Source organism: Danio aesculapii, chromosome 6, assembly GCF_903798145.1.
Source record: "Danio aesculapii chromosome 6, fDanAes4.1, whole genome shotgun sequence".
NCBI classification, from domain to species: domain Eukaryota; kingdom Metazoa; phylum Chordata; class Actinopteri; order Cypriniformes; family Danionidae; genus Danio; species Danio aesculapii.
Genome location: NC_079440.1, coordinates 42577085 through 42597788, shown reverse-complemented (window position 1 = coordinate 42597788; position 20704 = coordinate 42577085). Strand labels below are relative to the sequence as shown.

Here is a 20704-nt window from a genome sequence, read left to right as displayed (position 1 = left end):
AGTATATTTCAAATCTGTGGGATGCACTGCACATGTATGAATTTCCAATCAATTTGTTTTTGTCAGATCAGCTCCATCTAGAATGCAGACACTCATTCCAGTTTAGTAGCCACACCAGAGCCCTTGTCCTCCATAAACGAGACGATTAAACCATCCTGCTGATTATAAATCACCCTCTTAGCAGCCGTTCAGTGGGAGGCAACGCAGCCTAATAAATGCTTTATAGTTCAAATATATGAGGAGTTTCAGTCAGCCGTGTACTAATGTTCGGTTAACCTGACTCAGATAGAGTACACCGCTGGCGTTGAGCTTACGCAAATCCCGCTCGTCCTGCGGTTTCTACTGATTTACTGATCACAGCCCCGAACCAGCTGTGGTAATTGCAGGAGCTATATCGGGCTGGATGGCACCCGTCATATATCTGTAATATGAGGCTGCGCGTCGCATGAAGCGTTTAGAAGAGAAATTACTGCTTGAATGAGCTGCACAAAATTACAAGAGTTCTCATACCAAAACAGGAAGAGCTGATTACAGGAAGTCTTGATTACAGAAATTATGAAATCGCGCCTTGCACTCCTCCAGATGTCTGTGTTTAGCACTTCGTTTTATATCAAACTTTTTTTCAGGGCGAAGATGGCGTGCCAGGAGAGGATGGTCGAAAGGTAATAAAACACCTATTGTTGAGCGCTTGTGTGTGATTAAATTGTCATTTTTGATAATTAGTGTCTGACAAATCCTGCATTTACAGGGAGATAAAGGAGAGCAGGGGCCTGCTGGAAGAGACGTGAGTTTCTCAAACTTATCTTGCTGATCATCCTGTTCTCACACTCTTATCCTGCTTTCACAACATAAGACAAGTCCATCACAGCTTATCAGAAGCAGCACTACATAACGTTTTCCAAGTGTACATTTTAGGACGTCTCTGAGAGATATGTTATTTGACCAATTTGTGGATTTCATTTGCCATGTTGCATCAAAGGTAAGCATATAACAGGTTTGTAAAAGGCTGCTGTCCTTGACCCCTAAGTGCTGCCTAATAATGTTTCATTTTGTACTCTACGTCTGTACCCGCTGTTTTCCTCCAGCGATTTGTGGCCACATTTTACTCTAAATGTACTCAGATTTGGTTGTTTTCTGTTATTCAGTCCATGTCATTATGTCTAGCTGCCCTTTTTGCTATTTGTCTGCCTCACACAGCTAATTTTCCCATCAGCACAAATCAGATTTGTTGTTAAATGGATGTTTTCAATCCGAAACACGCACGCACACACATTCTAAATGTGTGGATGCTCTTCTTCCTGTGCTTGATGCTGAGTGCAGTCAGTAATTATGAGTCAGCAGCCTTATGGGAGAAACTCTTCACTGATGAGTTTATTTGATGTGCAAATTTATGCCCATTAATTAAAGAATTAATTTGTATCATGGTTATTTCTCTCATCTCCTTCTCTCTCTCTTTTTCGCTCTTTCCTCAGGGTCGAGATGGGATAAAAGGTGATCGGGGCATTGTAGGACCTAGTGGCCCACAAGGTCCTGTTGGACCTCCTGGGGTCCCTGGAAATGTTGGACCACCAGGATCTGTGCGTTTGTGCATGTGTTTGAATATAAATAGACTACTCTGCTCCTCTATTAATCCCACAAGAGTTTTGAAGGATGCTACATTTATGCAAAGAGCTGTATATCTCTATCTTGCTCTGTTTTTTACCAGGTGGTCTATGTTAAAGGGGAGCCGGCAACACCGGGACCTCCAGGGCCTCAGGGCCCTCCAGGAACCCCTGTAAGTAACATCTGCCAATGCTGGATCTTTAGTTCATTTAGAGACTATGGGCCCTATGATACACCTGGCGCAATAAGGTGCAAGACATGTTTGGCACGATTTGTTGCTGTTTTTAGACCAGCGCAACACTTATTTTCATATTTTGCACCACATTGTTTAAATAGCAAATACTTTGCACCACTTTGTGGACTTATGGGTGTGCTGGTCCAAAAAGGAGGTGTGTTAAGGCGCATTGTTGGCGCTTTGCTATTTTGAGGAACTGAAATAGACTTCACCGTTGACCAACTAAATGCTGGTCTAAAGTCCAGCGCAGAGGTGTTAGTTATGCGCCTATGCAGGTCTAAACGCTTACACATTGCTTAATACACACAGGATGTACAGCAATACACAAATATCTTTATAAATGAAAAAAATTTAAAGATTAAAATGTTACAAAATTATTATTTTCTACATAAAATAAAAACCACTGCCTACATGTCGGCGAGCTTTTCTCAGTTTATTCATGACAATTTGCATTTGTATAATATTATTATTAGCAGTATTAGTTATTATATGCATATTTATATTTGTTTTAATAAAAACAAGTTTAGATTTGTCTACCTGTCGAGATTTGGAGACGTATGCGTCACCACATGGGGCATAAGAATAGGACGTGTGTTTGGATATAACTCAGTTTTTTGACCACACTTGTTTATTATTGTTCATTTATTAATTTGCTGGAAATTAGAACTGAGTATAGAAATAGTTTTGAAACAGTCTTTGCGCTTAACAAATGAAGTTAAATATGTAGACTAATGGATGTCTTCAGTGGAGTGCTTACAACACCTTTTCCTTATTCATTTAAAGTAAAGGAGTAAAGTAAAGAGTAAAAGTAAAATAGAGAGAAAGTAAAGAGGCTGAATGTAGGAGGCTCATTCTTTCTCCTCGCACTGCAGATGGTCTGTTTAACTGTTTTCTCGCTAGTTAAGCCTTCAGTTTTTCCACTTACAATGTCGTCATGTAAATAGCAAATGTGCCATGGCGCAACGCAACTGACTCTTAAAGCGAATGGGAGAGGAGACTCTGATTGGTTTAATGCATGTCATTCTCAAAACACACACATAACTCATTAAGAGAATAAGCACAACCATGTTAGACCATGCGCCACAGCGCAGAGCGTATTTTTCCATCCTTAAAATAGCAAAAGTGGATTCGGACACGTTCTTAATGCTTTTGTACCATGTGCTAGATCATTAAAATAGAGCTTGTCTTTTTGTCTTTGTAAAATGTTTTTTGCCACGTATTATTTACTTTTTTAAAAAGCATCACTTAATTTAAATTGAAAAACTACAATATAAATGCAGTATGTTGTATTTGATTGTGTTCTGTCAATTAGGGAATACCTGGAGTTCCAGGAGCTGCTGGAGCAAGAGTAAGTTTATCTTGTGTGTGCAAATCAGTGTGTGCTTTTTATATATCCTGACGCAAGTTGTCGTAATGTGATTATTGTAGGGTGAGCGAGGTCTACCAGGCTTGAAAGGAGATGTGGTGAGTGTATTTTTTATGTGTATTTAAGTGCTTGTGGCTCTTAGAGCAGACTATAATAACTGAACTCCTTTGATTGTCAGGGTGATCCAGGAGAGGATGGAAAACCAGGAACTTCAGGGGTTAGCAAAATGCTCACACATGCAGAGTAGCACATGCATTGACTGGCAGGATGACTAATGTTGTTTTCCCCATGTTTTGTTACAGGATGTGAAAAGAGCTCTGTCAGATTTTGGCATTGAGGTACTGAGAAATTTATCAAGATTGACATAGTTTGCTTGCATATATATATATATATATAAGTCTCTCTCCTATACTTCACTTGGATTTTTCATTTTACTGTAGGTCAGAGAACTGAAACTATTAGTTGATGAAAAAAGCACTTTGATGTCAAAGTTGAGCGAACTGTCAGGAAAGAAGGGCGAAAAAGGAGAAGCCGGACCTAGAGGCCCTTCAGGAGCAGATGTGAGTTCATTTTATGTTCATGTGTGACTGAGTGGTGTCTGGTATTCAGTAGCTGGATGGGTAGTGTGTTACAGGGCTTTTTGCTGCTGTCCGTGGTGCTGAATCAACCAACAACTCAGTTTTTTTCCCAATGAGTTAATGTCATTTAAATGTTTTATCCTCAGCTATTTTTGAACTTTATACTTTTTTCTTTTGGCTTTCAGGGTGCAAGGGGTCTTCCAGGTGAACGAGGTGTGAAAGGAGAGCAGGGTGAGAAAGGGCCTATTGGTCCACAAGGTCCTACAGGCAGGGCAATTGGTGAGAGGGGTCCTGAGGGTCCACCAGGACAAGCAGGTGAACCTGGAAAACCTGGAATACCAGGAGTACCAGGACGAGCTGGTGAACTTGGAGAAGCTGGCAGACCTGGGGATAAGGTAACAAATAGAAATGCATTGGTGATTTGTCACTAGATCCTTTTTTATACATGTTTTAGAAGAAAAATGGCTGATTGAAGAAAGCATGATATGAATTTAATATAGAAATGAGATTATAATTTGTCTTTGTTGCAGGGAGATAAAGGGGAGAGGGGCGACAAAGGGCCAGCTGTAAGTATCATTGCTGTCATTCATGCAAAGTGAATACATGCGAATGAAAGTAATCTAGCCTAATGAATAAATAAACTACCTTTTTTTAATTTTCAATTTTTTAAGGGTCCGGCAGGATTACCCGGCTTAGGGGGGCCTCCAGGGCCAAAGGTAATTCACAGTGTATCTTATATTTTTCATACACAATAGTATAAGATTTGTAGTTTTCAATGTTGTGTATTAAAAATAAGTATGTATGAGAGTTGGCAAGGCCTTGAGAATATACAAGCATGCTCAATTAACGTAAGACATCATTTAATTCAATTTAAAACTCTGCACAGGTTATACTTATCTAAGGAGAAACTGATATTTCCTCAGGTATCTCCACTCTGTAACAAGTGTAAAACAAGTGCAGAAGGATCGCTAACCCAATTGATATGGTTCTGTCCTAAATTATGAGAATTTGGGGAAAATATATTTGAAAATTTTTCTAAAGCCCTCCAAAAAAATCTCAAACCATGTCCATTTATAGCTGTTCTTGGGATATTTAGCAACTTAGAGATGTTTAATAAATATGAAAGACAAGCCATGTTATTTGGTGTGGTAATTGCCAAAAGGGTCATTTTGGGAGTGTGGAAAACTGAATTTGTACCTAAATTTGGTTATGTGGGGTAGAGATCTCGTAAAAATGCTTGCTTTGGAGAGGTTGAGATATATCAATAATAATAAAATGGAGATAACTGATAAAACATGGGGACAGATATTTGAACACCTTAATGCATTGGTAGAAATGCAAGCATAACCAATGACCCCTGTCAATATCATAGTAATTCAAGATTGAGTGTAATTGATATTCACTATTCATAATATATCTATAATGTTTTTAATAATGTGCCCAAACTATTATTTGACAATAAAACTATAGTTAGGATAATGCATTTTTTCTGGTGATATAAGAACAATGTCACTTTATAATTACCTTTATGCATTACATGACCAGCTAAATTATATTTTGCTTTCATGTGCATTTGTCCCTCTGTGTTCTAATGTTCTGTCATAGGTTAGTGTTTTTATTTATTGTATTTTAGTTGTGTTAATATTGTATTGTATTGTTTTTTTCTTCTATATTTTGTTGTAGTTTTATAAAATGCAAAAAGCTTGTAAATAAACATTTAAAAAATGAAAATTAGTAAGTATGTTTTTTATTTTTTTTCCCCCTTAGGGAGATTCTGCTTCTGTTCAGAGTGGTTTGCCTGGTCCAAGGGGTCTGCCAGGCCCCGCAGGTGTCCGAGGAGAGCCAGGTGCAGTAGGACCTCAAGGATCTCCTGGAGAGCGGGTGAGGCTGGAGTTTCTGAAACATTTATATGTATAGCAGCATGTTATCTAGGTTCTTGACCTTAGTTGACAGTTTGATTTGTGATATGCCCCCCTCTCAGGGCTACACAGGTGCTCGTGGGGAGAAAGGAGACAAAGGAGCAAGTGGAGAAAGTGGAAAAGATGGCTCCCCAGTGAGTATACCCTTAACTGACAATAGAACTTAGTCTCTATTATTTAATTTGCAATTACACTGTTGTTTTCTAATCTTAGGGAAGTCAAGGAGAGTCAGGAAAACCAGGGCAAGATGGGAAGCCGGTGAGAAACAAATTCCTTTTAGCTATTATCTTCCTGTGTCAATTTACATTTTTTAATTACTTTATATCTAATTAACACTGTATTTGATGTTGTTCTGAGATATCTACCAAGGTAAGCATCATTAGCGTTGCTCATACAAACAGCATTATTATTCTAAGTAGGTAAACTGTGAGTTTTTCTTTTTCCACACCATTTGTAGATAGTTTGACTTGCTGTGGAGAATGTTTTTGTTATTTTCATAATAATTAAAGTGCAATGATTATATTTGGCTAATACACAATGACACTAAAGGAAGGACACCGTGAACCAGCATATCACATTATTATGGATTGTTTTTTTTTTTTACTTAGGCCAGTAAGTAGCCATCAAATTCACTGATTAGAACACCCTTTTAACCACCCCATCATAGCACGTGCACAGGAACATCATTAGCACAGGCACTTCCACTTTCAGATGGTGCTTGATGTGTTAACAGCCTTGTTTAACGTTAAGGTAAATTTAAGGTTCAAGTTTAGGTAAGATGACCAGAGAATGGTGAGTTCTGCAATTCTTCTGCTCTTATTTGAGGATTTTATTGTTTTGTGGTAAGTTTGCTTTTAGTAGCCATACAGTATGAAAACGTTCTACCTCTTATGAAATGGAAAAGCGGAGAAGAGAGTTAGTGGGGAAGAGGAGAGCTTTAGCTCTCACTCACACCTTTATTTATTCTCCTCTGGAGCAGGGTTTGAAGGGACCGGCCGGTCCGCCAGGCCTATCTGTGAGTAACAGAATCCCAACGTGGCAGCCTCTCTTGGGCTTGCCTTTGTAGGAAAATCCTGGGGATTTGCTGCGAGTACTAGGCCTTGCTGTGAGCACTAGCTGACTTTCTTTGCCTGAGGCTACATAGATGAACCACACAGAAGTAACAAATGCAGCAGCGCTTCTATCCGCTAACCACTCTGTCTCCTCTCTTCCTCCACCACTCCTTTTTATAATCCCACTTTCTTCATTTTCTAATTCCACTCCACTCCACTCCAATTTGGACCATCACACCTCTGCTCTCTCTACACTTCCTGTCCCTCCATTTCTTCCTTCCTCTCTCTTTAGGGCTTGCCTGGGTTCCCAGGAGTGCTGGGCAGACCGGTAGGTTCTCTGTGGCTGAGATAGGCTGCTTTGCTTATAATGGGAAGGGGGGCGTCTTTGTCTGTCTAGTTTGTTTGTGTGTGCTTCTGTGTGTCATACTTGTGTGAATGTAAATTTACATTGTCTAATATACATGTCTTATGTGTCTTTGAGCAGTGTGAATGTTTGTGTTTTTATTTACTACCATTCAAAAGTTTGTAAGATTTTTTAAAAGTGTTATTGGGATTTACTTTGTAACTTTACTTCATAAAATCTCAAATCAAATTGTCAAAAATGAGAAATAGTTTAACTATCACACAAATAAATGTCATTTAAAACACATTATATATAAAGTAGCAATTTTATATTGTAATGCTTATAATATCACAGTTTTTATTGTTGAACATATTAATTAAATATTAATTAACTAATTAAACGTTGTCTTGGTTATAGAACTTTAAAGAGACCTTTAAAAAAATCTTATAGTACCCTAAACTTTTGAAAAGTAATTTACGGCCATATACACACTGCAAGTTTAGGCAATGACAACCCTATTTAAATACAGGCGATACTTACCCCCAGGGCCGTTTTATATTGAAGTTGATATTTAGCTGCACCATGTTGGTGTTTTGTAACATATAATTTTGTACGAGGTGGATCGTACACCAATGCTCAATCCCCAACCTGGAGGACGAGGACATACACACATACACTACAGACAATTTATTAATTCATTTATTAATTATTTATTTCGGCTTACTCCCTTTATTAATCTGGGGTCGCCACAGCGAAATGAACCGCCAGATGTACCGCATGTCTTTGGACTGTGGGGGAAATCGGAGCACCCATAGGAAACCCACGCGAACGCAGGGAGAACATGCAAACTCCACACAGAAACACCAACTGACCCAGCCGAGGCTCGAACCAGCAACCTTCTTGCTGTGAGGCGACAGCACTACCTACTGCGCCACCGCGTCACCCACAGACAATTTAGCTTACCCAATTCACCTATAGCGCATGTCTTTGGACTGTGGGGGAAATCGGAGCACCCATAGGAAACCCACGCGAACGCAGGGAGAACATGCAAACTCCACACAGAAACGCCAACTGATCCAGCCAGGGTTCGAACCACAACCTTCTTGCTGTGAGGCGACAGCGATACTCACTGCGCCACCATGCCACCTCAAATACAGGAGATAATACCCTAAATTAATATGTGAGCAATCCAGTTTAGAAGTTAATAATGTAGGCAGTTGAAAATCACAGTTTTTTTTATGTGTTATTTTGTATCATTAACACTAGTTGTTCATTTCAGTTTTGTGCACTGTTTAGAGTTTTTGTTAGCTAGCTGCGTTTTTAAGGTGAGTTTGTTTGGTTGTTAATTCAGTAAATTTCTAAATTATGTATACAGAACAGGGTTAGGAACATAAGGTGACTTAAAAGGCACAACCAAACATTTGCTATGTGTATATGGCTGATGCGTGTCCTGTGTTTGTGCAGTCAAAAGTAGGCATGAGTTGGTATATGATTCTGACGCTGTGATAACCTTGGTTTCACGGTATTGTGATTACTCTACTAAAATATATTCTTTTTAAATGTCTGGGTAAAAAACACATATATTTAAAAACAATATAGTTTATTTTGAGCAACATTTTAAATATTTTAAAACAATAAACATGTCGGTCTAAACAATTTAATGAATCATTACTAATGAAGACTTCTGCTGTCTTCATTAGTTTCAAAAACACTGATTTCTTTACAATTTAAAACAGTCTCTTTGGATAGCTTTTCTGCTGGAGATACTGTTGTTCTGAAAAACAAACAAAAAATTAAAAAAAATCGAACATATACCGTAGCAGAAAATTTTAGGAGTTCTAAAACCTTGACTTTTCCAAACCATGGTATACCTTGAAAACGGTTAGCGTCCCATGCCTAATCAAAAGCATACAGTGCAGTATGTCTGTCCATTTAGAGCTTGTGTGTGCTGTTTATGTGTGCATGGGTGTATATACAGTATGTGTGCGTGTGAGTTTGTTCTCCATATTTGTATCAGCACCATGTTCATACCAAATATGTATTCTGCACAGGGGATTCCAGGAGAACCAGGAATAAGAGGACCAACTGTATGTATATATGCACATTCATGTACAAACACAAATTAAATACAGTATTTCTAACCTTTGTTTTGATTTTTTTCAGGGTCCGATGGGTGGAAATGGACCCCCGGGGCCTCCTGGCGTGAAGGTTAAAGCTGCATAATTTGATTTGATTGTTGTGAACTTTGTAATTATAAATAACAATGGATGTATATGTACACATTTTCATGTTTAGGGTGACCATGGAGAACCAGGCATTGGAGTTCAAGTAAGTTTTTTAACTGAGTAGCGATAGAATGCTTTCCTTCAGGCGATTTGATACGCAGCAATGTATTTTTGGAGTTACATAACTCCAGTTTACTCACTCTTCAATCTTTTCTCTTCGTTTTTCAAGGGCCCTCCTGGACCTCAGGGCAACAGAGGTTTACCTGGACCTGCAGGCACTCCAGGAGCCATAGTAAGATCAAAACGCAATATTGGACTCATTCCAACAGCTCAGATGCTTTTGACCTCTGTCTCTCCATAGAGGTCATTAGACAATATCTGCAGCTTCAGCTTAGAGCCTCTTCACTTGCTCAGTTCATCTGTCTGTGTTTTATTTATCATTGCCGCTTGTAGTCCTTAGTTTGCCCTTGTATTTCAGAAAGCAAAATTACAGTGTTTTTCTTCTTTGAGTACAGTAGGCCTGTTTAAGCAGATAGCACATAAGTATTAGTATACCGTTGTTGTTCTGGTGGGTTTAACATAGACATCTTGTTTTCATAGATACTGATGATTTATATTTATCTGGGTAGGCATGAAGTGCAGTGTTTTTAATGTTTGCAGGGACCACAAGGACCTCAAGGGCTTCCAGGACAAGTGGTGAGTAAATAAACATACCAGACAAACTAATGTATTACAGAGAATTTGCGAAATGACAATTTTACCTCTTCAAGTAATTGGCATAATGGCGAAAGTGAGGCAAAGCTTGATTGCAGGTCCATGCAACAAATGACAAGTGTTCACTGTGAGAGAGCACTTGACTTTAGATTTGAACAACAATATAGCTGTTCAGTCACTAATGCTTCTGTGAGGTTGAACTCGCAGTTCACTCTCTAAAACGAGCACATTTGCTCTCGGTCAAGCCGTTTAAGGCTCAATCCAGTTATGAGATTGTGGCGTATATATTGCATGGATATGTGGTGTATTGAGGTGGTTGGCAATACTCAGACCTAGTTTTATAAACAATCACCTGCCACTTTATTAGGTATACCTGTCTAACTACTCGTTAATGCAAGTTTCTAATCAGCCAATCACATGGCAGCAACTCTATGCATGAAGACATGGTCAAGACGATCTGCTGCAGTACAAACCGAGCATCAGAATGGGGAAGAAAGGTGATTTAAGTGACTTTGAACGTGGCATGATTGATGGTGCCAGACGGGCTGGTCTGAGTATTTTAGAAACTGCTGATCAACTGGGATTTTCACAAAAACCATCTCTAGGGTTTACAGAGAATGGTCAGAAAAAGAGAAAATATCCAGTGAGTGGCAGTTCTGTGAGTGCAAATGCCTTGTTGATGTCAGAGGAGAATGGCCAGACTGGTTCGAGCTGATAGAAAGGCAACAGTAACTCAAATAACCCCTCGTTCCATCTGAGGTATGCAGAAGAGCATCTCTAAATGCACAACATGTCAAACCATAAGGCGGATGAGCTACAGCAGCAGAAGACCACACCGGGTACCACTCTGGTCAGCCAAGAATACAACTTCCAGCAGGATAACGTGCCATGTCATTAGGCGTGAATCATCTCAGACTGGTTTCTTGAACATGACAATGTGTTCACTGTACTCGAATGGCCTCCACAGTCACCAGCTCTCAATCCAATAGAGCACCTTTGGAATGTGGTGGAACAGGAGATTCGTATCATGCAGCACCTGCGTGATGCTATCATGTCAGTATGGACCAGAATCTCTGAGGACTATTTCCAGTACCTTTTTGAATCTTTGCCGCAAAGGATTAAGGCAGTTCTAAAGGAAAAAAGGGGTCCAAGCCGGTACTAGTACGGTGTACCTAATAAAGTGGCCTGTGGGTGTATAGCCTCTGTTCTGCCAACATACAGTACATACACATTTTTAAAAACAGGGCATATCATAAACCTCTGTCAATTATCTACCGGTAGTTACTAAAAAGCCTAAATACTAAAAGCAATCCTAACCAATTCCCTAACAATGAAAGATCTGTTACTTCATATGCAAGTTTTATGCATTAAAGGGATAGTTCACCCAAAAATGGTAATTTACTCACTATTTACTCTTAAGTGGTTCCAAACCTATAAGAGTTTGTTTATTCTGTTGAACACTGTAGAAGCTACATTGAAAGAAGCTGTAAACTTATAACCACTGACTTCTTTACGATAAAAATCAGTGGTTACAAGTTTCCAGCTTCTTTCAGTATGTCTTCTTTAGTGTTTAATGGAAGGTTTGATCAAGTGAAGGGTAAGGTAAATAATGACAGAATTTTCTGTTTTGGGTGAACTATGCCTTTAACATACAGTACACGAAAATCTATTTTATACACTGCATTTTATTGAATTAATTTGAATAATTTGTTGTTTGTGACCAGTAATAATGAATTTGTTTGCTTATGTAATGTGACTGTGAGGCCTGGCTCTTGTTACAGTAATAAGGTTATCTCTTTAACATGATCCAATAAACAGGGAGAGGGGGGCAAGCCTGGGGTCCCAGGGAGAGACGGTGCTCCGGGTAAGGATGGCCTGCCAGGCTTAAATGGTAAACAGGTGAGTGCTTAGATGCCCTTGATGTTTACAAAGACATACGTGCATTCATTTAATAATCTTCTCCACCAGTTTTTCATGTTTTCTTTGCTCCTTTCTTATCTTCCCTACTTAACCGACCTTTCGATGTCATTATTATTTTTCTGTCTCTTTATTCAGGGTATTGCAGGACCGGTCGGCCCCCAAGGACTTAAAGGAGAGCAAGGAGACAGCGGTCCTCCAGGAAAGGTGCATCTGCATGTTTGAATTTGAACGTAATATGCAGTTTGATTGAGGCTTTGTCTTTAATTTCCAACCTGTTCAATTTATCTCCATTTATTTTTCTACTGTGGTGTGCAGTCTGTCACCGGACCCCCTGGAATGAAGGGTGAGATGGTGAGTTGTTGCCATGGTTACATCATAGCGAACACTGTGTGCAGATCAACCTGTCTCACCTGCCTGACAGATAATCTCATTTGAGGCAAACATAATGTTAGAGCGCATGTAGGTGAGCGCTTCAGCAGATCTTCTCTCAGTGTTGTCACACTCAAATGCCAACCGAGCAGCAGCACAAACTATTAAAGTAAACCTCGGACAAGTGATGACTTTTATTTGTTCAATCCAAGCAAAAAGGCTAAGTTTTGTCTGACTTTAAGCTAATGTTTTATGACTGCCATGGAAAAAATGCTTTTCTTGATCCTCAGGGTTGTTTTTTTTATAGTAAAAAATACTTAGTTTTTTTGTGTTCACTTTTGAAAACAAATCAACAGAAGCTAGAAGCTAAACTCAAAATGCAAGTCATAAATGCACAAATCCAATTCGTTTAATTCAAAACGCAATTCATAAATGCACAAATCCAATTCGTAAATTCAAAGCGTGATTCATAAATACACAAATCCAATTCATGAATTCAAAGCGTGATTCATAAATGCACAAATCCAATTCGTTTAATTAAAAACGCGATTCATAAATGCTCAAATCCAATTCGTTTAATTCAAAACGCGATTCATAAATGCACAAATCCAATTCGTTTAATTCAAAACGCGATTCATAAATTCAAAAATCCAATTCGTTTAATTCAAAACGCGATTCATAAATGCTCAAATCCAATTCGTTTAATTCAAAACGCGATTCATAAATGCACAAATCCAATTCGTTTAATTCAAAACGCGATTCATAAATTCAAAAATCCAATTCGTTTAATTCAAAACGCGATTCATAAATGCTCAAATCCAATTCGTTTAATTCAAAACGCGATTCATAAATGCACAAATCCAATTCGTAAATTCAAAGAGTGATTCATAAATACACAAATCCAATTCGTTTAATTCAAAACGCGATTCATAAATGCACAAATCCAATTCTTAAATTCAAAGTGTGATTCATAAATACACAAATCCAATTCATGAATTCAAAGCGTGATTCATAAATACACAAATCCAATTCATGAATTCAAAGCGTGATTCATAAATACACAAATCCAATTCATGAATTCAAAATGCGATTCATAAATGCACAAATCCAATTCGTAAATTCAAAGCGTGATTCATAAATACACAAATCCAATTCATGAATTCAAAGCGTGATTCATAAATGCACAAATCCAATTCGTTTAATTCAAAACGCGATTCATAAATTCAAAAATCCAATTAGTTTAATTCAAAACGCGATTCATAAATACACAAATCCAATTCGTGTAATTCAAAACGTGATTCATAAATACACAAATCCAATTCGTTAAATTCAAAACGCGATTCATAAATACACAAATCCAATTCGTAAATTCAAAGCATGATTCATAAATACACAAATGTAATTCATGAATTCAAAGCGTGATTCATAAATGCACAAATCAAAATTTTAAATTCAAAACGCAATTCACAAATACACAAATCCAGTTTGTAAATTCAAATTGCGATTCAGAAATACACAAATCCAATTCGTAATTTTAAAACATGATTTATAAATACACAAATCCAGTTCGTAAATTCAAAACACAAATTATAAATACACAAATCAAATTCGTAAAACTCAAAACGTGATTCATAAATACACAAATCCATTTCATTTGGCAAAAATATTTATGATTTTTACTTTGTGTATTTTGTATTTTGAATTGTATGTTGTATTTATGAATTGTGTTTTAAATTTACAAATTGGGGGCAGCGCAGTAGGTAGTGCTGTCGCCTCACAGCAAGAGGGTCGCTGGTTCGAGCCTCGGCTGGGTCAGTTGGCATTTCTGTGTGGAGTTTTCATGTTGCATGTTCTCCCTGCGTTCGCGTGGGTTTCCTCCGGGTGCTCCAAAGACATGCAGTACAGGTAAATTGGGTAGGCTAAATTGTCCATAGTGAATGAGTGTGTGTGGATGTTTCCCAGAGATGGGTTGCGGCTGGAAGGGCATCCACTGCGTAAAACATATGCTGGATAAGTTGGCCGTTCATTCTGCTGTGGCGACCCCGGATTAATGAAGGGACTAAGCCGAAAAGAAAATGAATGAATTTACAAATTGGATTTTGTAAATGTGAATTGTCCTGCGCATGTATGAATTTTATTTTGTAAATATATTATTTTTGAGACTGATCTGGCTCCATAAAGCTGATTGACTGCATTTCAAAACAGCACATCAGATTACATATTTATATATTGTGTACATAGCTGCTATGCAAGTCGATCTTCTGACCATATTCTGTTTCTTAAAGGCGTTTTATCAAAATCTGTTTGATTGAATAATTTTGTTAAATTACAGTAAATCACATTCTCAGGCATTGCTAGATTAATAAAACAAGTTATTGACGATATTTCATTTATTTGTTAATCCAATTATCCCATTATTATTATTTTTTTGCATTTGCCTTAGGTAGGTACAGTAGGTATAGTTTAAATCTCAAAAACATCAGATGTAGTGAGTAAACTTTAAGTACAAACTTTATGACCCTCTTTTTTAGCATCCTGCCATCTCTGACACAAATACTCTATGATTGTGTCTTATTGTGTGTGAGTTTATTTAGGTATCGGCACCGTTGTGCTCTATATATATTTATATATTTACCACATTTATTGACGGAATTATGACAGGACAGGAACAGGGAGGTAAATTACTGTGGCCCGTTGCACATTAAATGCCATGGGCAAAATCCATCACCTGCCTTCACTGTACAGCCAAACACTTCCAGGAGTAACTAATCTGTCAGAAGATGCCATCCACAGTTTCACCTGTGATGAATCTTTATAGTATATGAAAAATATGTACAAGGTGTGCAGAATGACCTGAAAAAAACATAAACAGAAGCACACATACAGTCAGCGCACTTATCCATCTGGTACTTTAGCAGTTCTTTTGAGGGAAGTGTTTGGCTTATCTACACGTTGGCAGAATATAAATGATAGATAATGGCCTAAAGATTTGTTATTTCTGACATGAATATACCACATTATTAACTAATGTAATGGCTGATTGTTTAAGGGTCCACCTGGTCAGACATTGCCAGGGACTGCTGGAGAAAGTGGCCTTCCTGGATTACAGGTGAGTTTCACTTATTCATCAGTTCTTTTAGATTCTAAGTTATAATATTTTTATGACCGCTACAATTTTTTTTTTATGTTACAGCCTTATTCCAAAATTTAAATTCATTTATTTCCTCAAAATTCTACACACAATACCCCATGACACAAAATGTGTAAAAATATTTTTCGAAATTGTTGCAAATTTATTAAAAATAAAAAACCTGAAAAATTACCCATACAAAAGTATTCACAGCCTTTGCTCAATACTTTGTTGATGCACCTTTGGCAGCAAGTACATCCTCAAGTGTTTTTGAATATGATGCCAAAGCTTGGCACACCTGTTTTTTTGCCCATTCCTTTTTGCAGTACCTCTCAAGCTCTATCAGTTTGGATGGGAAGCGACGGTGTACAGCCATTTTCAGATCTCTCCAGTGTTCAATAGGATTTAGGTCTGGGCTCTGGCTGGGCCACTCAAGGACATTTGACCGTCGCCCCAGTCTGAGGTCAAGAGCACTCTGAAGCAGCTTTTCATTCAGAATGTCTCTGTACATTGCTGCATTCATCTTTCCCTCTATCATGACTAGTCTTCCAGTTCCTGCTGCTGAAAAACACACACAGCATGATACTGTTATGATCACTCAGCTTAGATGGCCGGCCAGCTCTCGGAAGAGTCCTAGTGGTTCCAAACTTCTTCCACTTATAGATGATAGAGGCCACAGTGCTCATTGAAACTTTCAGAGCAGCAGAAATTTTTCTGTAACCTTCCCCAGCCTTGTGCCTCGAGACAATCCCGTCTTTTAGGTCTACAGACAATTCTTTTGTCATCATGCTTGATTTGTGCTTTGACATGCACTGACAACCCTGGGACCTTATATAGACAAGTGTATGTTTTTTCAAATTATGTCCAATCAACTGAATTTTCCACAGGTGAACTCCAATTAAGCTGCCTAAACATCTTAGGAATGATCAATGGAAACAGAATGTACCTGAGCTCAATTTAGAGCTTCACGGCAAAGGCTGTGAATACTTATGTACATGTGATTTTCAGGTTTTTTATTTTTAATACATTTGTAACAATTTAAAAAAATCTTTTTTAACATTGTCATTATGGGGTATTGTGTGTAGAATTTTGAGGAAATAAATTTTTGAATCCATTTTGGAATAAGACTGTAATATAAAACAATGTGAAAAAAGTGAAGCGCTATGAATACTTTCCAGATGCACTGTATGTGTTAATCTGCATATTTATTCCAAACCTCAAGTCATCCCTCAAGTAATTCCAAATGTTTCTGAGTTTCTTTCTTCTGCTGAACACAAAAGAAGATATTCTGAAGAATGCTGGAAACCGGTAGCTGCAGCCTATTGTAGGAAAAAAGTATTATGGCTGCCGGTTTCCAACATTCTTCAAAATATCTTCATTTTTTGTTCAACAGAAGAATGAAATTCAAGTAGGTTTGGAAAAGTGGAGGGACGGTAAATGATGATGACAGAATTGTAATTTTTAGGTGAATCACCCTTAAAGGTCATTTGTAAAAGTGATTCTGAATTAACATTTAATACACATACTAATGCGTCTGCTTTGCTTTTTAGGGCCCAAAAGGAGACAAGGGGCCAGCAGGGATCAAAGGAGAAAGAGTGAGTGGTGATAATATAAGAAAGTGCCAATGTAGACTGTGAAGAAATGGAATTTAAAGTGTTATTTACTCACAGGGTGCTGCGGGAGATCCTGGAGATCCTGGGGAGAATGTGAGTACCTGCATTGACTTCAGAGGCAGAACTGCCAGCACCACAATCCCTTTCATCTCCTCTATAATACATGCATCATTAAAAGACACTTTATTGTTCAGGGAGTGAGAGGACCCCCGGGGCCCAAAGGAGTCAAAGGAGAGGCAGGAGTGGGGATGACTGGTCCTCCAGGACAGCCGGGACCCATTGGCTTAAAGGTTATTGATTAATTTTATTTTAGAGATGTTTTTAAAACTGTTGCCAAGAAACCTTTTAAGCCAATTAACTCATCCCACATTGTTTCGGTGATAAGCTAAAGAATAACTACAGTATAGTCAAACAGAAAATGTGAAAAATTGAGCCTGTTTATTAAAATAAACGTTTTTAATTGGCTCCAGGGTGACCCTGGCTTACCAGGTCCTCCGGGCCCTCCTGGGCCACGTGGATTAGATGGGACGCCAGGACTGGCAGGACAAAGAGGTGAAGCAGGTCAGCCAGGACCCCCTGGATCACCAGGAGAAAGGGTTAGTAGACTCACTGCATACACAGAAACAAATCTTGACTAAAATTACATATGTTTAAATAGACTATTACTACATGTATTCAATACCATTTAACACATTTCCTGAATTTTTTGTGTCCCTCTGCTGCATCAAATGATTGATTGATGATGAGTAATTCTGGTGGTGCTTCTTATGCTGTTTAAGGGTCTAAACGGAATTATAGGCAAAACAGGAAATCCAGGAACACCAGGAGATGCTGGACCACTTGGACCCACTGTAAGTCACTGACAGGTTCAAATTAAATAGTGTGTGTAAGCATTTAAATACAGTTTTTTCTTAGAGCAAGTATAACAGCGATGTCCTTATCTTCATATTAGGGTGCTGCAGGCCTTCCAGGACTTAAGGGTGATAAGGTATGTCATGTGTGGCTTGCAGAGCTTCTAGCCTACAATTTTTCTTTTTAATTTAAAAAATTCAGAAGCACAGTCAAAAATTTAGCAGCTGAGGTCATGCAGAAGAAATGTCAAAAAAATGTGTGATGCATGATAAACCGATGATAAACCAAATTAGTTAATTTGACAATTGATGAAATGAATTAGATGAAATTAAACATGCTCATCTTCATTTCTTGGTTTTGAACCATTGAACTAGAACTCTTATGAACTGCAGGGTAATCTTAAACATCTTGTTTACTGGCAACATAAAGAGTTCTCATTAACAGATGGTTGGCACATGTAATGTTGCATTTTTAAATGCACGTCATACAGTAAGTGACCCAAATTCACAACTCTTTCAGAGATGGAGTTTGTGTGAAGCAGCATTTACTGCAAACTGAACCACTTTGAGCTGCCAAAAATACAGAATCATGAGCTGTTGTTAATTTATATGTAAATTAACAAAACGACACTATTGAATTGGAAACACATATTTTGGGTTATAAATGAGCAGAATTTCAGTATTTGCAATTTTTACTCACATTTAGCTTTGACGAGCGTTCATTTATTGATGACCTTCACTTGGTTCTGTCTAATCGGGTCATAATAGTTGTTTCTCTCATTTGGTGCATGATGGTTTTTTCCCACTGATTCTGGTAACAATTTATGTAGTGTATCTCAGCCCAAATACATATTATCACTAGAGCAAAATATGGATTTGCAGAGACAATATGAAATTCAGTTCACTTGCCTTTTTCTCAATTTTTATGATTATTACATTTAGGGCTCTATTCTAACGATCTAGGCACAAAGTCTAAAGCGCATGGCACTTAAGCATTAAGGGCGTGTCCAAATAAACTTTTGCTGTTTTGAGGGCGGAAAAATAAACTTTGCGCCACAGCTTATGGTTTAACAGGGTTGTGCTTATTTTTTATTGAGTTATGGGTGTGTTTTGAGCATAACATGCATTAAACCAAGTCTCATCTTCCATTCCTTTTAAGAGTCAGTTGTGTTGCGGCATGGCACATTTGCTATTAACATAGTGGACTTTGTTAGTGGAAAAACTGAATGCTTCACTAGCAAGAAAACTGTTTTTACAGACCATCTGAAGTGCGGGGATAAAGAACAAGCCTCCTCCTTTCGGCCTCTTTACTTTCTCTTTACTTTACTTTTACTCTTTACTCCTGTACTTTCATGGATAAAGAAACAGTGTTGTACGCACTCCACTGAAAACATCTATTAGCCTACATATTTAATTTAGTTTGTTAAGCACAAAAATTTGTTTCAAAACTAAATTCAGTTCTAATTTTCAGCAAATGAATAAATGAACAATAATAACAAAGTGTACAACACGTGTGTATTAAGCTATGTGCAAGCGTTTGGACCATAACTAACACCCTCTGCACTGGACTTTAGACCAGCTTTTAGTTGGTCAGTGATGCAGTCTATTTCAGTTCCTCAAAATAGCAACACGCCAACAATGCGCCTTAACACACCTCTTTTTTAAACCAGCACCCCATGGGCTCTATTTTAACGATTTAGGTGCAAAGTCTAAAGCGCAGGGCGCGAAAGCATTAAGGGCATGTCCGAATCCACTTTTGCTATTTTGAGGACAGAAAAATATGCTCTGTGCAGCAGCGCATGGTCTAACAGGGTTGAGCTTATTCTTTTAATAAGTTATAGGTGAGGTTATTGGTTATTGAGAATAAACCAATCAGAGTCTCATCTCCCATTTCCTTTACGAGTCAGTTGCATCGCACCATGGCGCATTTTGCTATTTAAATGGCGACTTTGTAAGTGTAAAAACTGAATGCTTCACTAGCGAGAAAACAGTCAAACAAAACAGTTAAAGCGTGAAGATAAAGAATGAACCTCGGCCTTTACTTTCAATTTCTCTTTCTCTCTTTCATGGATAAGGAAACGGTGTTGTAGGCTACACAGAGACATGTGATCAAAATGATCAAAGTGATTCAAAATGTGATCAAACAGTTATATCCAAACACACATCCTATATGCCCCATATGGTCCAAAACTTGACAGGTGGACAAATCTAAGCTTGTTTTTAATAAAACAAATATAAATATGCATATAATAAATAATACTACGTCTAATAATAACTTTATACAAAAGCAAGTTGTCATGAATAAACAAAAAAAAACTGAGATGAAGAAGGCATGGAGTTTTTGTAATATTTTATTCCTTTAATTCTTTTTCATTTGTAAAGATATTTGTGTATTGCTGTACATCCTGCGTGTCGTGTTTTTAGCAATGTGTAAATGAGGCGCACACTAACACGCTCTGCGCTGGACTTTTGAGCTGGTCTATTGCACAGTCTATTTTAGTTCCTCAAAATAGCAACGTGCCAACAATGTGCCTTAACACACCTCTTTTCTAGACAAAAACACCTATGAGTCCACAAAGTGGCGCAAATGGATTTGCTATTTAAACAACGTGGCAGAAAACGTGAAAATTAAGGTTGCGTTGGTCTGAAAATAGCAACACGTTGGTGCAAACACGTCTTGTGCCTTATTGCGCCGGGTGTATGATAGGCCCCATGAATCCACAAAGTGGTGCAAATGGTTTGCTGTTTAAAAAATCTGGCGCAAAACGTGAAAATTAGGGTTGAAAT

At 38.0% G+C, this 20704-nt stretch overlaps 1 protein-coding gene across 4 annotated transcripts in view; it reads left to right on the top strand.

Annotated features, from left to right (window-relative positions):
* Positions 1-20704, top strand: part of col7a1 (collagen, type VII, alpha 1) — a 127916-nt gene that overhangs the window by 85691 nt on the left and 21521 nt on the right. For 3 of the 4 annotated variants that reach the window (XM_056460238.1, XM_056460237.1, XM_056460239.1), the window contains exons 67-97: positions 627-662; positions 749-784; positions 1473-1577; positions 1706-1774; positions 3150-3185; positions 3266-3301; positions 3382-3420; positions 3506-3541; positions 3644-3763; positions 3967-4176; positions 4312-4347; positions 4453-4497; positions 5549-5662; positions 5763-5834; positions 5914-5958; positions 6680-6715; positions 9147-9182; positions 9259-9303; positions 9391-9423; positions 9550-9612; positions 9981-10016; positions 11853-11933; positions 12090-12158; positions 12270-12305; positions 15373-15432; positions 17004-17048; positions 17124-17159; positions 17261-17356; positions 17537-17662; positions 17846-17917; positions 18019-18054. In XM_056460238.1, the coding sequence (XP_056316213.1) occupies positions 627-662; positions 749-784; positions 1473-1577; positions 1706-1774; positions 3150-3185; positions 3266-3301; positions 3382-3420; positions 3506-3541; positions 3644-3763; positions 3967-4176; positions 4312-4347; positions 4453-4497; positions 5549-5662; positions 5763-5834; positions 5914-5958; positions 6680-6715; positions 9147-9182; positions 9259-9303; positions 9391-9423; positions 9550-9612; positions 9981-10016; positions 11853-11933; positions 12090-12158; positions 12270-12305; positions 15373-15432; positions 17004-17048; positions 17124-17159; positions 17261-17356; positions 17537-17662; positions 17846-17917; positions 18019-18054 (1941 nt within the window). Of the gene's footprint in view, positions 1-626; positions 663-748; positions 785-1472; positions 1578-1705; positions 1775-3149; positions 3186-3265; positions 3302-3381; positions 3421-3505; positions 3542-3643; positions 3764-3966; positions 4177-4311; positions 4348-4452; positions 4498-5548; positions 5663-5762; positions 5835-5913; positions 5959-6679; positions 6716-7044; positions 7081-9146; positions 9183-9258; positions 9304-9390; positions 9424-9549; positions 9613-9980; positions 10017-11852; positions 11934-12089; positions 12159-12269; positions 12306-15372; positions 15433-17003; positions 17049-17123; positions 17160-17260; positions 17357-17536; positions 17663-17845; positions 17918-18018; positions 18055-20704 lie in introns of all 4 variants that reach the window. The other variant, XM_056460236.1, reaches the window with a different exon arrangement.